The sequence below is a fragment of the Apostichopus japonicus genome, chromosome 22, assembly GCF_037975245.1.
Source record: "Apostichopus japonicus isolate 1M-3 chromosome 22, ASM3797524v1, whole genome shotgun sequence".
Taxonomy (NCBI): Eukaryota; Metazoa; Echinodermata; class Holothuroidea; order Aspidochirotida; family Stichopodidae; genus Apostichopus; species Apostichopus japonicus.
In genome coordinates, this window is record NC_092582.1 from 8,193,470 (window position 1) to 8,208,474 (window position 15,005).

General features: G+C 32.7%; 1 protein-coding gene across 6 annotated transcripts in view; it reads left to right on the forward strand.

Annotated features, from left to right (window-relative positions):
• The window catches only part of LOC139963361 (potassium channel subfamily T member 2-like), a 147,767-nt gene that overhangs the window by 84,092 nt on the left and 48,670 nt on the right, over window positions 1-15,005 (forward strand). For 5 of the 6 annotated variants that reach the window (XM_071964032.1, XM_071964033.1, XM_071964036.1 and 2 more), the window contains 2 exons: window positions 11,053-11,132; window positions 11,787-11,886. In XM_071964032.1, the coding sequence (XP_071820133.1) occupies window positions 11,053-11,132; window positions 11,787-11,886 (180 nt within the window). Of the gene's footprint in view, window positions 1-7,097; window positions 8,202-11,052; window positions 11,133-11,786; window positions 11,887-15,005 lie in introns of those variants that run through there. The other variant, XM_071964038.1, reaches the window with a different exon arrangement.

Below are 15,005 nucleotides of genomic sequence, written 5' to 3' on the forward strand. Positions count from 1 at the left end.
TTGTTCACAGAACCATAATAGTAATTTATAAAGAGGCAAATTTCGTAACCTTTAAAAGTGGATTACAATTTTTTTACAGTACAGTATTCCCTGCACTTTTACTGCTGATATTGACTTTATAAGGAAATTTCAATTGATCACGACACATCTATATTAAACATTTATTCATTATTGTTCATAATAAAATTACAATGGCGTACTTTTGTGTAATGCCTGCATGCACACGTAATCTATAGTCAATGGAAATTTCATGCATGATTCTGACCTTTCAAAGCCAAATATAGTCATTGTATATATCCACAGCTGCACTAATAAATACAAGTTAATCACCAAAATTGACAAATACATAACAATTTACAATGACCACATCGTACTCAACAATGGCAACTTTGTTTTTAAACATATAAATTTACTGTTGAAATAGTATTGAGTAGAGATAGGGATATGATTGCATGATAGTATATTTGTTAATATTAGACTTCTAGAAACAACCAAAGTCGGTTCAGTTGATGTAAAAGTTGGACACCACTGTTGGTTTTGAATAATTCATAATTTCATACATCGATAGGCAGTTCATAAAAATAAAACTGTCTGGATTAAATTTATATGACTTTAAATTAGTCTCAAAGTTTACTATTGCGCAGACTAATAAAATATATTGCTGGGACTGCTTGTTGGATTTCTATGACACATTTAATCTTTGAGAGATGACTCTTTAAACAGCTGAGGTACATCAGTTAAAGTGACTGGACTATAAAGTCTAATACGGAACAGTCCATTAGGTCAGGTCACACAAAACTCAATAGGAAAAACAAGAGACTTTCTTGGCCTCAGAGGACATGCTTACAATGTGTTACATATACTTCAAGGACAAATGGTGTGGAATTCATCTATGGACATGTTTTGGTTGATTGATTAAAACTTAAATTAAATATAAATGTACTTAATTATAAAACATTTATGGCTCCACATAGGAGCTGGCATCCACCATCATAAATTTTGATAGCCCCATAAATTTGTATCATGAATTTTGATAGCCTTAAAGGAGCATTATTCCAGAGATTTAACAAATTTATATAAAGGTAAATATCCTGAAAACTGGAATTCAGCTGTAGATAACCAAGATTCTATTTTCTTGGACTAATATCATATTAAGACTAAAATTCTGCCTAAAAGTCATCTTTTAATGGTTGTCGGTATAGGCCCCAAATTATAGCATGCTATAATTGCTAGAAGTTTTCAAAAAGTACTTTCCCAAAGGTCTTTAATCTCCAAATTGTTCTCAGACATTGTTAAGGAACACACAAGATGACTGAATGTCCCAATTAGGAAAATTTCCTCGTAGGTTGTAATAAAAACAGTTTAAGAATTTTGACCAAAGGTGACCGTATTTGAATATCTAGCATATTTTGGGCCAATACAGCGTATTTTAATCTAACTTTGCAGCATATATCAGTCTATGCCTATTTATGTCAGCTTTTCATGAACGATCAATATTTAGCAAAGTAATGCTTTGTCTCAAATAACAAAGGATGTTGGAATTGAGTTATTGACTCTGTAATTTGACAAGCTATTGACAAGCTATTAAATGCATTGTATTGTTATAATGATTTTAGTCTTAGAGAGTTTGTCAAAAATTAAGCAAATTCATAGCAAAAAAGGAGCTTTATAATGACTTAAATTGTCAAGTTTAAAAAATCTGTAGATAATGCACTTTGCATGCATGCAGGCTGGTATTATAGACAGTATTATTATCTGTCCTCCAAGCAAGAATGTCAACAGTTTGTTCAGCTAAGGACTTCTTGCATATAGAGATAATGCATACACACTCAAAAAAATTAATATATCTAAAAATAGAGTTATAATACACTGTGATGAACAGTGTAGCAAATGGTTGATATTTGTCTCTCATAGTGGACATTTTGTGAGGGGCCACAGGGTTTATTTTTATTTATTTGTTTCATTTTGAAATGTTTTCATAAATTTGGAGTGATTAACCAGCAAATATTACTACTGATATGATGTCATGAATTGCTATATTGTCCTTCAACATTCAGCTATAATGGTTGAAAAGAATTTTTTAAACCATTGATACCAAGTTTTGACCTAGCAGTCTTTAAGTCTTGAAGCTTGGAAAATTATCCTACACTAGTACAACTACCAATGTAAAACATGTGTAATAGTGTCCTGTTTTGTCACACAGGGCTCAGAAATAATGAAAACCCACTGTGGACATGCATTGCAAGTGTTTTCTCAAACAACAAAGGATGTTGGAATTGACTTATTGACTCTGTAATATGACAAGCTATTGACAAGCTATTAAATGCATTGTACTATTATAAAGAATTTAGTCTTAAAGAGTTTGTCGACAATTGAGCAAATTCAAAGCTAAAAGAAGCTTTAAAATGACTTTAATTGTCAAGTTTAAATAATATGACAAGCTATTTAATGCATTGTATTGTTATAATGATTTTAGTCTTAAAGAGTTTGTCACCAATTGAGCAAATTCAAAGCTAAAAGGAGCTTTATAATGACTTTAATTGTCAAGTTTAAATAATATGACAAGCTATTAAATGCATTGTAATGTTATAATGATTTTAGTCTTAAAGAGTTTGTCAACAATTGAGCAAATTCAAAGCTAAAAGGAGCTTTATAATGACTTTAATTGTCAAGTTTAAATAATATGACAAGCTATTGTCAGGCTATTAAATGCATTGTATTGTTATAATGATTTTAGTCTTAAAGAGTTTGTCAACAATTGAGCAAATTCAAAGCTAAAAGGAGCTTTATAATGACTTAAATTGTCAAGTTAAAATAATATGAAAAGCTTTGGACAATCTATTAAATGCATTGTATTGTTATAATGAGTTTAGTCCTAAAGAGTTTGTCAACAATTGAGCAAATTCAAAGCTAAAAGAAGCTTTAAAATGACTTTAATTGTCAAGTTTAAATAATATGACAAGCTATTTAATGCATTGTATTGTTATAATGATTTTAGTCTTAAAGAGTTTGTCACCAATTGAGCAAATTCAAAGCTTAAAGGAGCTTTATAATGACTTTAATTGTCAAGTTTAAATAATATGACAAGCTATTAAATGCATTGTAATGTTATAATGATTTTAGTCTTAAAGAGTTTGTCAACAATTGAGCAAATTCAAAGCTAAAAGGAGCTTTAAAATGACTTTAATTGTCAAGTTTAAATAATATGACAAGCTATTTAATGCATTGTATTGTTATAATGATTTTAGTCTTAAAGAGTTTGTCGACAATTGAGCAAATTCAAAGCTAAAAGAAGCTTTAAAATGACTTTAATTGTCAAGTTTAAATAATATGACAAGCTATTTAATGCATTGTATTGTTATAATGATTTTAGTCTTAAAGAGTTTGTCACCAATTGAGCAAATTCAAAGCTTAAAGGAGCTTTATAATGACTTTAATTGTCAAGTTTAAATAATATGACAAGCTATTAAATGCATTGTAATGTTATAATGATTTTAGTCTTAAAGAGTTTGTCAACAATTGAGCAAATTCAAAGCTAAAAGGAGCTTTATAATGACTTTAATTGTCAAGTTTAAATAATATGACAAGCTATTCGCAAGCTATTAAATGCATTGTTTGCTATAATGAGTTTAGTCTTAAAGAGTTTGTCAACAATTGAGCAAATTCAAAGCTAAAAGGAGCTTTATAATGACTTAAATTGTCAAGTTAAAATAATATGAAAAGCTTTGACAATCTTTTAAATGCATTGTATTGCTATAATGATTTTAGTCTTAAAGAGTTTGTCGACAATTGAGCAAATTCAAAGCTAAAAGAAGCTTTAAAATGACTTTAATTGTCAAGTTTAAATAATATGACAAGCTATTTAATGCATTGTATTGTTATAATGATTTTAGTCTTAAAGAGTTTGTCACCAATTGAGCAAATTCAAAGCTTAAAGGAGCTTTATAATGACTCTAATTGTCAAGTTTAAATAATATGACAAGCTATTTAATGCATTGTAATGTTATAATGATTTTAGTCTTAGCTATAATGAGTTTAGTCTTAAAGAGTTTGTCGACAATTGAGCAAATTCAAAGCTAAAAGGAGCTTTATAATGACTTTAATTGTCAAGTTAAAATAATATGAAAAGCTATTGACAAGCTATTTAATGCATTGTATTGTTATAATGATTTTAGTCTTAAAGAGTTTGTCGACAATTGAGCAAATTCAAAGCTAAAAGAAGCTTTAAAATGACTTTAATTGTCAAGTTTAAATAATATGACAAGCTATTTAATGCATTGTATTGTTATAATGATTTTAGTCTTAAAGAGTTTGTCGACAATTGAGCAAATTCAAAGCTAAAAGGAGCTTTATAAATGACTTTAATTGTCAAGTTTAAATAATATGACAAGCTATTAAATGCATTGTAATGTTATAATGATTTAAGTCTTAAAGAGTTTGTCGACAATTGAGCAAATTCAAAGCTAAAAGGAGCTTTATAATGACTTTAATTGTCAAGTTTAAATAATATGACAAGCTAAGTTAAATGCATTGTAATGTTATAATGATTTAAGTCTTAAAGAGTTTGTCGACAATTGAGCAAATTCAAAGCTAAAAGGAGCTTTATAATGACTTAAATTGTCATGTTTAAATAATATGACAAAGCTATTCGGAAGCTATTAAATGCATTGTATTGCTATAATGAGTTTAGTCTTAAAGAGTTTGTCGACAATTGAGCAAATTCAAAGCTAAAAGAAGCTTTAAAATGACTTTAATTGTCAAGTTTAAATAATATGACAAGCTATTTAATGCATTGTATTGTTATAATGATTTTAGTCTTAAAGAGTTTGTCGACAATTGAGCAAATTCAAAGCTAAAAGGAGCTTTATAAATGACTTTAATTGTCAAGTTTAAATAATATGACAAGCTATTAAATGCATTGTAATGTTATAATGATTTAAGTCTTAAAGAGTTTGTCGACAATTGAGCAAATTCAAAGCTAAAAGGAGCTTTATAATGACTTTAATTGTCAAGTTTAAATAATATGACAAGCTAAGTTAAATGCATTGTAATGTTATAATGATTTAAGTCTTAAAGAGTTTGTCGACAATTGAGCAAATTCAAAGCTAAAAGGAGCTTTATAATGACTTAAATTGTCATGTTTAAATAATATGACAAAGCTATTCGGAAGCTATTAAATGCATTGTATTGCTATAATGAGTTTAGTCTTAAAGAGTTTGTCGACAATTGAGCAAATTCAAAGCTAAAAGGAGCTTTATAATGGCTTTAATTGTCAAGTTTAAATAATCTGTAGATAATGCACTGTGCAGGCTGGTATTAGACAGTATTATGATCATTATTGGTCCTCCAAGCAAGAATGCCAATAGTTTGTTCAACTGGGGACTTATAGAGATAATGCATACACACTCAAATAAATCAATGTACCTAAAAAAAAGTAGGAAAAAATGATCAAACAGTGTGAGGAACAGTGTAGCAAAAGATTGTTACTTTACTCTCACAGTGGAAATTTTGTGAAGGGGCCACAGTTGTTTTTCAACCCACTTCTTCCACCCCCCCTAACCCCCAAATAAAATTACAATACATTGCTTGCATTGTTCATTTAAGGATATCACATACAGTATATGCAAATATTTACTGGATTAGACATATCAGTTACTTTACCATACACATGAACAACATTACATATGATGACAAAATTGAACTATGCATTGATATTACATTGTATGTAATGTTACACAATTATAAATGCCTGTACTGTATGACTTGAGATTATTATTGAATTATAAATGTCTACAGTACTATATGATTTGATATTATTATTGAATTATAAATGCCTGTACTATATGATTTGAGATTATTATAGAATTATAAATGCCTGTACTATATATGATTTGAGAATATTATAGAATTAATAATGCCTGTACTATATATGATTTGAGATTATTAATTATAAATGCCTGTACTATATATGATTTGAGATTATAGAAGTATAAATGCCTGTACTATATATGATTTGAGATTATTATTACAGAATTATAAACGCCTGTACTATATATGATTTGAGATTATTACAGAATTATAAATGCCTGTTCTATATGATTTCAGATTATGATAGAATTATAAATGCCTTTACTATATATGATTCAGATGATTATAGAATTATAAATGCCTGTACTATATATGATTTGAGATTATTTCACTGCAATACTTCAAATGAAAGTTGCCAATGCATGGACTGCATTGTTAAATGATCAAAGTGTCACATGCAAACAGCATAGAGATATACTGTATAAATCAAAAAGTTAACTCAGAATTTAGATGCTTTACATTTTTTTTTTATAAAAGACCTTTAGCTGATGGTGTTGATTGGTTGGTGTAAATTATTTCAGCTCAAATAAATTTGCTTGAGTTTAAGAAGTTGGTCTATGGACAAAAAAATTTAATGAAAAATAAAGCTGTAACAAATCCTTGGCAACAGCCATGACTCATCTTGTACTTTATAACATTGGATGACATATTGTACTTTTCATGATATATACAACAAGATTCAAGTCATGCAAGTCAGTCTTATCATGACAAATACATCAGAATGTAAAATCTGACAACCGATTAGTTTTTAATCGAAATCTAGAACAGTTATCAGTAGCCAATGATAGATATCCTAACATTTATGCTCATTATAAATTCATACCATCATTTTGTTAAATACAGTTTACAATTAGCTGATATTTCAAGGTATCTGATTCGCATCTTAAAGCACGTCTCTGCCTGCGACTGATATGGCTTGCAATTCTCAATCATGTATATATCCCCTCCGAGCAGCTGAATATAAATTGTAACTATTTATTTTTGATTGTTACCTTCAGCACATGTTTGGTATTTATATAAACAAGACACAAGTTTCTGTATTTATGTGATTCGAAGTGATCATCAGACCATGCCAGTGATGTTAATAATGTCTGGAGGTATGATCTATCGTATAGATCTCATTGACACTGTATAAGCAACTTATATACCGTGTCGCTTTAATTATAATATATATATGTGTGTGTGTGTGTGTTTAAGTCAATAATATTGATACAGCAAGGATTTTAATAACAAAAGTGCCGAATGCTTCAGGCTTCAATAGCGAGAAATAAATATTTGAATGGCGACTTTATACTGGGATCAACTACCACTGAAGTCTCTGTGACAATTATTCAAACAATAACAACAACGTCTGTTGAGCTCATCAAAAATTTCTATCGATTTTGGAGTCGATTTTAGACTGTGAATCATACAGACAGTATGCTCATAATTATGATGCTTTTCAGGAGTGTGAAATATTTCTTATAGTGTTAAATCAATTTAAATATTTTTCTTGTAGCCTTGAGCCTGTCACTGGCTTTTGTCATGCGTAATCAATGGCATTATAGTGAGTGGTAGTATGTCAGGACCATGCAATGCTGTATACATACAAATTATATCACAGAAATATATAACTTCGACTGAGCTGTGAGATTGTGTTTCCGTATCGTCCTTCTGTGTTGGAAGCAACCAGCAAGTATATAGCGTGTGTGTTTTCGTAATGCACGTAGCAATCTATGCTGATTTGATCGGATTACAGTAAATTTTTGGCGAAATGTATAGTTCAGCTAGGAGTTTGGCTGCAATAAAAAACTACCATAAATGTTTGAAATTAATTTAGAATCTTGTGTTGGAATCTTCTTCTTCTCCTCAGTAATTTAATATTTGTACAACTTGTGAAAAATATCCGTGTGATGGTAGTATAGCTGTGTGCACTTAGTGTACATATACTGAGATCTGTTGTTCTTTGACCTTTATGAGAATTTTATAACCTGAACAGAACAAGTCCCAAGATTGTTGGTTATAATTACCTGGATGTTTTGCTTTTGAATTTATCCAAGGAATATTATATTATCTCACTTTTACGCTAGCAAATTTTAATGATCTTTCGCTCTCAATTGAATGGAGGAGACATTTCTTAAGACTACAGAACACGGCAAAGATTGCCTCTTTATGTAGAGACATGTGACACATTTCCTAGTCTAAATGACCCAGGATGTTTATTATTGTATATTTATATATTTGCCATGTAATGTAGTAAAACCTCTGCAGCTCGCTGGTTCAGATCTATGATTTATTTGGAATCAACTAACCCTTAATTTGCTTTAACAATACAACATGGCAATGGATTCCAAGTAAGTTATATTTTTTCAAATTATGTTCGAATTATGTTGCATGAGTGAATTAATCCATCAATTTAAAGTGAATTGGAATCATTCATTCTCACTTTCTTCAACAGGAAACACATTGACAATAATAGTAATTACCTCTATGGCAAAAGATTTAACTTTGAGATCAAATGTTGAAGCTGTTGAGATCTAATATGAGAATTAATAGATAATTGGAAATTGATTGGGAAACTATAAACAAAACTGGAAAAGATCGATAAAGAATGTTTTGGTTAGAATGGAATATTCAAATCAGCCAAGGACACATGGTTTGTATCCCATAATAATCCCATATTTGCTCATTCCATACATGTTAGAAATGTTGGCTCTCTTACGAATGACACTGGACACAAAATTAATGTTGATTTGTTGTAAACAATTGAAAAATGTCACTCTTAGTTCTGGTTGTACTTGTAAACCACATTTAATATTTGAGAAATGATCCTTTAAACATCAATTAAAGTGGCTGAATGTACTAGACTAAATTCTAATACGCTGACAGCCCATTAGGTGCTCCTTACATGCAACAACATAACTCAATGGTAGAACAATTATGCATGGCCTCAAAATGACGTTTTACTGTACAATACATGCATTACGAATTTGGACATGTATATGGTGTTACATTATATTGATGGAATTTCTCCAGTGTTATTTACATGAAGTAAAAAGAACATATTTTGGTTAAAGTTATGTAAAATTGATAAAACAATGGATTAAATACATTTACATTTAGTTAGGCCTACACTGAGGTCGCCGAAATCATCATAATATATTTAACCTTAATGGAGCAATCCAGAGATGAAATATATTATAAAGGTGGATGTCATCTTTGAAAACTAGTCGTTGCTACTGTATATTGAAACATTGCTCTACGTACTCAATTTTACTCTTTTCTTGGACTATGACATAAATCTATTATGCCTATAAATTCATCCTGGTAAAGCCCTATATGTTTACCAAGCCTGGCTTTTTCTTCCGGGGAAAAGGGGGGGGGGGGTTCCGGATGTGCAGTTTGTTGGACAACGTAATGTTTGTGTTCTCAAAGTGTAAACATTAAAATGCAGATTCCATGATTCAATCTAGCTCTCGAGAGAAGCCGAGAAGCCACTTGTACGTTAGCTAGCTGCGTTTAATTTTACTTGGATGCATCTTGATTGATTGTCTTAATTTATTCTGCTTTTGGCAAACTTATCAATCAAAGATATTTAATATATTTCAAAAGCCAAAAATTAGGGGTAGCAAAAAACCATAGTACCTGGAGAAAGTTAAGTGCATGCATTGTATATATCATTAAGTTGCTACATACATACGTACATGATGATATGATGCGTGATATTTACCGTATATTTCTACTAACAACATATTGTGTATATGATCTCATTCTGATCAGAGTAGATCAATATTTCTTGTTTTGTTGGTAATTTCTCGTGAGAAATTCAACCAAACAAGTAACTCTTTGAGGTTGAAGGAAGAGCAAGAATTAGTTCATTGCAAGGCCTACGTGAAATTCTACATTGTACCCTATACATTACTTTAGGTCAACTGAAGGAACAATTGAGATAGGAGTTATATACTGTAGCTACCATGCAAGGCATTCAGGAGTTTCAGGGGTGCATGGCAACAATGAAGGAGGGGTACCAGAAAATTGAGGTGGGGCACTTGCAATACTCATGTGGGCCTGTAATGTGACACTTTTGTACACATGATGGTCGCACTGATGAGGAGGGGGGGACTGGGGGCACAGGATCTCCAAGGTGGGCCATTGGGCTCCTATGTGTCATGGCCAGGCCTGGTCAATGCTCGCTGGATTCAGTTTGCCCAAAAATCAAAGCTAAAATTAAATTTATAAATTATTAAATCTTGAAGATATATATGCTGGTTAAGTTGACAAATTTTGCTTTCAAGCCTGTTAATTTTTTTTTTTTTTTGAGTATCTGCTTTTTTTTAATTTCTTTTAATTAAATTACATATTGGATTGTCATTTTGTCAAAGTCAATTATTTCTCATTTCGAAAAATAAAATAAAATTGACAAATAAATTGGCTCATCTTTGCTTTATTTCATTTCTACTATGTAATATACTCACAATATATGTACGGTATCACACGATTAATTTGGTGGACTATGTCCCTCACTGACTGCTTTTATCCTAAAGGAGATGGGGTGGTGGTAGATTACTAGAGGGTGACATGTGGTCTGGAGAATAGGTGGAGGATAGGGTTAGGGGTGGAACACTTTTAACTCTGATGTATGTATTTTAGATCCTCCTGCAAGCAAGAACTCGCGAAGAAGCCATCTTTGGCTTATCAAATTGCCGCAAGCTGACCGAAGTCAGTCTCTTAGTCAATCTCTATATTATAGCTAATGGGAATTACTTTTGCAATAGTCAGTAGTTGATAAAGTTGATACAGTTGCTGGTATACTGCACAGGTAGAATCTGGTCAGTTTTGCTACCAGTGTTTTTTTTTTTTTAAACATGTTGTTTTCCTTCAACTTTCATGCAAAAGAGGAAGAGGAAAAATGTATGTAATATAACACAAGAGTGGTTGGGAGGAATGGCAGGACAGATAATATTATCATCACCTCTATAACTTTGATCAGAACGTTGTCCTATGAATCAGATAATTTGTGTTCATGAAGGGGAAAGAATAAAAGAAGAGAAAGTGCCATTTATTATGCAAATTCATTGGATTTATATTATATTTTAGGTGAATATGATTGTGGTAAACTTTTTCCATATAACCGAAGGTCCCTTGGTTCATTTAACATTAAATGATGCAGAGAATTATATTGGTTTCTTCTTTTCCTTTCCCCAGGGTCCAAGTTGAATTTTATGTACACGAGCAGACATTTAAGGAGCGGCTTCAGCTATACTTTATCAAGAATCAAAGATCAAGTAAGTCAGACTTTTTAAGAACTGAAGTACAATATGTTAATTATGTTGCAATGAAAGTGTACTGGCAACGTGTGTAGTATCAATAAACTGCATGACATAAAATATCTTGGGTATTTTTGGTGCTAACTTTTGCCAAAATTTGGCGGTACCAGGGTTCCCAACAATAGGAATACTAGAATCTAGGTATCCGTATGGTATCTTATAGGTATCCTTACTTTCCTCCTAGAGGCCTTGGTCCTTCAGGAAAAATGAGGAGAGAAATTAGGGGGGGTCACACGTAAACTTAAAGGGGGAGTGGAACATATGTGTATGATTTTAGTAAGCACACCAAAAAGTTATCCAAAGATCCTCTGACAAAAAATAAATCCTATGTGCATTCTCTTGCCCAACTTGCAGTATTTGAATGATATTTTCAGCTAAATCACACTTTGCTATTACATCTTTTGTAATTTTTCACCAACAGCTCACTTTTTATAACTTTTCACTTTTCAATGTGAGGAAAATTTTCTGACAGAAAACAAGTTTTGAGACAACAACCTTTTTGTATAGATCGACATTTCTGTTTGATTTTGATAAATATTTGTGGCTATATATCAATTATGAAACCCGATCGATCAATCACCTTTAACCTATTTTCTGATTGTTTTCCTCCAGGTGTCCGTATTCGTCTTTTCAATTTTACCATCAAGTTGATATCATGTGCCCTTTACGTAGTCAGAGCCTGCCTAGACACAAATCCAAGGAATGCAAACTGGTAAGAAAATTTCATATTTGAAAATGCACCCTTTAATACCAACGCCATAACAGTTTACCTTACTCCATTTAATAGGCTCTCGTGTGGTAGCTCGCGGGAAATTTGAGCTGTATAAGTGACTTTTCCACGCCCATTTCCTTTGCTAGGCTTGTTGAATTGATTACGTTACACACAGGCTAATGTTCCAGTCTCATAACCTAGTAAGGTGAACAATTAAAGGCAGTCTTACTAAAGGGCAGATTTTCAAGTGAAATAATATCATGTTGTCAAAAGTCTACATTAAACAATTTACATCCAGATTGAACTAAGGAGCAAAGATATTTTTTGTGATTCTTATGATTTTTCGAGTAATCGCAAACTGATTTTGCAAAATTTCAGAAAATGTGACATTGCGTATGCTGAAGTACTTTTAAGATTTGTAGGATTGGTATTATCCATACCATTATTAATTTGTACATCATAATTAAGATCTTATGTTTTGCAATTAACATATTTTCTGTGCCAAAGCACTTATATATAGGTATTACATATTCTTTTAATTTCAGCATAAATATATGCAAACTTGAAAAAAATATGTAGTTTGCTGATTGTAAAATAAATATTTCTATATGGAAATAGGAGATACTAAACATATTACAATCTTTATATATTTCACAAACATAAACCAAAGTCATTCCCCCACCTCCCCTCCCTCCCCACTACCCAATCAAGCACTGTAATAAATGAATTTCCTAAAATGACCTTTAGTTAATCAGACCCATGAAAAGTTGAAAAAGTGCACTGCTGCCAGGCGCGTAGCCAGGAATTTGCCAAGGGAGGGGCGAAACTGTAGATTCGGCATTGCAAACTATCTAAGCGGAGCGCCACCATGGTTGGCGCGAAGCGTACAAGAAAATTTTGGCTGTAAATGCCTCCCAGATCGCTGGAAATGGCACTTCCCAGGCCTTGTAAGTTGCATCTTAGCATTTTCTCTTTTGAAAATACTAGCGATATCATAAAAACATTAAAAAACTTTTTAAAAAATATGCTCAAGGGGGGGGGGTGGCTGCCCCCTTCGCCCCCCCTTGGCTACGCGCCTGACTGCTGCAGTGTGCATTGTGTAGGAAGGGAAACAAAAATGTAACAAAATAAAGGTGTAGGAGAGATGACAAGAGGACAAACAAATTCCATCTCAGAGACTGTAATAAGAAGTTACGTAGTTGACGTATATGTAAAAGTAAGTTGGTCTGACGTTTCGATCCTAGCAGGATCTGCTTCAGAGGCTAAATGACAAGTGACGTATGTCAGAACATTTGTTCTTATCCCTTAAGTTTAAAGGGCAACTATAGGCAAACTTCTGGTGTAGATATGTCATAGTGCAACCAAAGGGGAAATTGTAACACAGATGAACGAATAACAGAGCAAGTACCTCATGGATGACATTAACACCAAATACATTTTGAGGCCATAACATGTTTGTCTCTCTGTTGAGTTTTGTTTTCGCCCAAGGACCAGCTGAGCTCATCAGCTAACAGCCCCTTGATCTAGCTAATAGTCTCGGCACTATAATATATATACAGCCTGTGTTCAACTATGTATACATGAATCAAAATTGAAGGAAAGTATAGAAAATGCCACTGGAAGTGATGTGCATGTCTATCAAATGTTCAAATGTTGGTTAATCCTAACCTCTTGGGATTCCCTTGGGAACTAAAACAGAGCGGAGAGGGCTAATTGTTGAAGCCAGTGTAATGGCTCATACTAGATCATCACAGAGATAGGGTTTTAAATGTTGGCTAATTCTAACCCTTGGGATTACTAAACTAAACAGAGTAGAGATGGCTAATTGAAGAAGACGGTGTAATGGTCCTTAAAGATCATCAGAGAGATTGGGTTTCAAATGTTGGTTAATCCTAACCCTTGGGATTACTAAACTAAACAGAGCAGACAACCACAAGCTTCTTCAGTTTTGTTGATACCTTCGTTAATTAAGGTCGAAATACAACAGTGAGTTTGCAAGCTATCTGTCATATCAAAAAGTCATTAATTCAATATGGCTTATAAAACAGGTCATGTGCAGAAGGAAATTTTGCTTTGTTGCAAACCTAATTTATATGAAGCCCCATGTTACCATGGAGACTGTTACTAATGCACAAAACGCTCTGTGTAGTCAATACGTAGCTCAGCTCTGTCTGCCTATATAGTATGTACACTGAGGTTGCTTTTGAATAGTTATTAGCATAAAAATCCCATGATACAAACCATCAAATGGGTCATAACTGTAATTAACTGTCACGAAAGCTACACTGAATATGCAGTAACCAAATTTCTGCAAACGGTTGTTTGCACTTTGGAGTGCAATTGACCCTATTCTGTCCAAATTGCTGTGTTGTCAATTGTTGAGTCTTAGTCAATGGATTTGGTTTGCAAATTAGGAACTGCATGGGGTCTGACTCTGTTCTTTCAACAGTTTTTTAAACAACTCTGTTCACCCATGGAGGTAAAAAATGGTCCTACATGCTGTTTTACCTCCATGGTTCACCTTAGCTGCACATACTGAAGAGATGATGAATGAGGTACGACCTCCATGAGTAGTTTGAGAAAGTGTTCAGACGCTGTCCATCTGACTGAGGGAGCCTGCCTAGTAACTCTCTGACATTTGAAAATGCGCCCTATTATACCACTGCCATAACAGTGTACCTGTCTCAGGAATTTTAATAGGCTCTTGTGTGGTTCATCGCGGGAAATTCAAGCTGTGCGAGTGACTTTTCCACGCTGGTTTCCTTTGCTAGGCTTGGCGAATTGATTACATAACACACAGGCTAACGTTCCAGACTAATAACCTTGAAAGGTGAAGAAGCTGGCGTGGCGAAAAATGAACAGCAGTGTTACTAAAGGTCGGAAATTCAAATGAATACTCACCAATAAGAGAAGGTTTTCATTGTAGTAAGACGGTACATATTTATCCAAGATCATCTCACGGAAAGGGTCTCAAATCAGCTTCTGAGCTAATTCCCAGTTGACCCTAACTGGGAAATACTAACTTAAACTAAACACAACAAAGTCATAAATATCCAACTAGTTGCATATAAAAATTGGGCTGATAGTTGTTATTGTTGTTGTTGATCACTGCTTTGGCT